Source organism: Austrofundulus limnaeus, unplaced genomic scaffold (genome assembly GCF_001266775.1).
Source record: "Austrofundulus limnaeus strain Quisiro unplaced genomic scaffold, Austrofundulus_limnaeus-1.0 Scaffold8, whole genome shotgun sequence".
Taxonomy (NCBI): domain Eukaryota; kingdom Metazoa; phylum Chordata; class Actinopteri; order Cyprinodontiformes; family Rivulidae; genus Austrofundulus; species Austrofundulus limnaeus.
This window is the reverse complement of record NW_013952410.1, coordinates 3460597-3461893: the sequence shown is the minus strand read 5'-3', so window position 1 is coordinate 3461893 and position 1297 is coordinate 3460597. Positions and strand designations below refer to the sequence as shown.

Here is a 1297-nt window from a genome sequence, read left to right as displayed (position 1 = left end):
ATTAAACTTTCCAATAGATGTTGAAGACTTCACTGAACTGAATGTAGGCAGAGGAMAGGCTTTAGCCGCTCAACCTCTCATGGCTCAGCTAAGTAAGTTTGGTGGCATCAGCTCATTCTTTGGTAAGCTTGCAACCTGCTGAGTAAAGTGCCTGTGACGTCTAATTTTTGTAATAAATATGAATGCATTTTTGGAAAGATAACATTGATAACATTTTTAAAAATTTAATTTATGCAGCTGAGATGAACAATTGTTGAGATATTCACATGTGAAATAACAGGAAGTGATGTCAAAGGGGAATGTCTGCATGTGAACAAAATGTCTAACAACATAGTCTGAAGATAAGAACCTGATTTTTCTTTAGATTGTTTTGATTCACTATCGAAGAGAGATGATGAAAAGTCCAAATAATATTGTGTCAAACAAAGACGAGGGAGTTCTCCTTTGATGTCACTTCCTGTTTCACTTTGGCTGAGACAAATTCAAAAGAAAAGATGCCAGTTTTGTGAAAAAAACGACAAGCTTCTATAATATAAATATGTTTTCTTTGACCTTTCTTAACTGAAGGATATGACTGTTGTAGGCACTTTAATAACTTACTGAATTAAAAAACCCAATTAACAGAAAAGAATAACTAGATCAGAGAACTTCTGCCGGTCAGTGATATAAGTAACTCACTCATCAGTTACAATCTTCCTCTTCGACTCACCTCCCTCGCCGTATCTGCTGCCAGTTCTTCTCCTCAGCAGTGAAGGAGTCGTTGAGATGTTTGTAGACTATGGGAAGGTAGCAAGGCACCACGGTGCGCGCGCAGCTCTTGACGAAGTTGAACGCCTCTTCCTGACTTGGGGAGTCCAGGTCATCGAAGAAGATCCCTCCAATGCCACGGGTCTCTCCTCTGTGGCGGATGTAGAAGTACCGGTCACACCTGGGGGACAGAAAAATTGAACAGCAACATTATTCATATTGCATTAAAAAAAAACAGAATAAATAAATTATGTAAACTTGATAGCAGCGTAGCTCAAGTGAAAGTGCGTCTGTCTTCACCAATGGCTTGACGTCCTTTATGTAATGAAGTGTCCTCAAACAAGACATGAAATTATGCATTGTTGAATGGTGTTGTATAATAAAAAGTACTTCACATTTGCAGCAACATACTGTGATGCAAGTCAAGCTGATCTGCCGTTTTATACTTAAATTAGATCTAAAGATTGCATCTGTAAGACAGTCCATATATATATATATATTAGGGGTGCAACGATACAGAAAATTCACGATTCGGTTCGATACTTTAGTC

At 38.2% G+C, this 1297-nt stretch overlaps 1 protein-coding gene across 1 annotated transcript in view; it reads right to left on the bottom strand.

The window, feature by feature from the left end:
* The window catches only part of cpox (coproporphyrinogen oxidase), a 6234-nt gene that overhangs the window by 2768 nt on the left and 2169 nt on the right, over positions 1-1297 (bottom strand). Inside the window, exon 5 of the mRNA XM_014000373.1 lies at positions 710-928. Coding sequence (XP_013855827.1) covers positions 710-928 — 219 coding nt within the window. The remainder of the gene's footprint in view (positions 1-709; positions 929-1297) is intronic.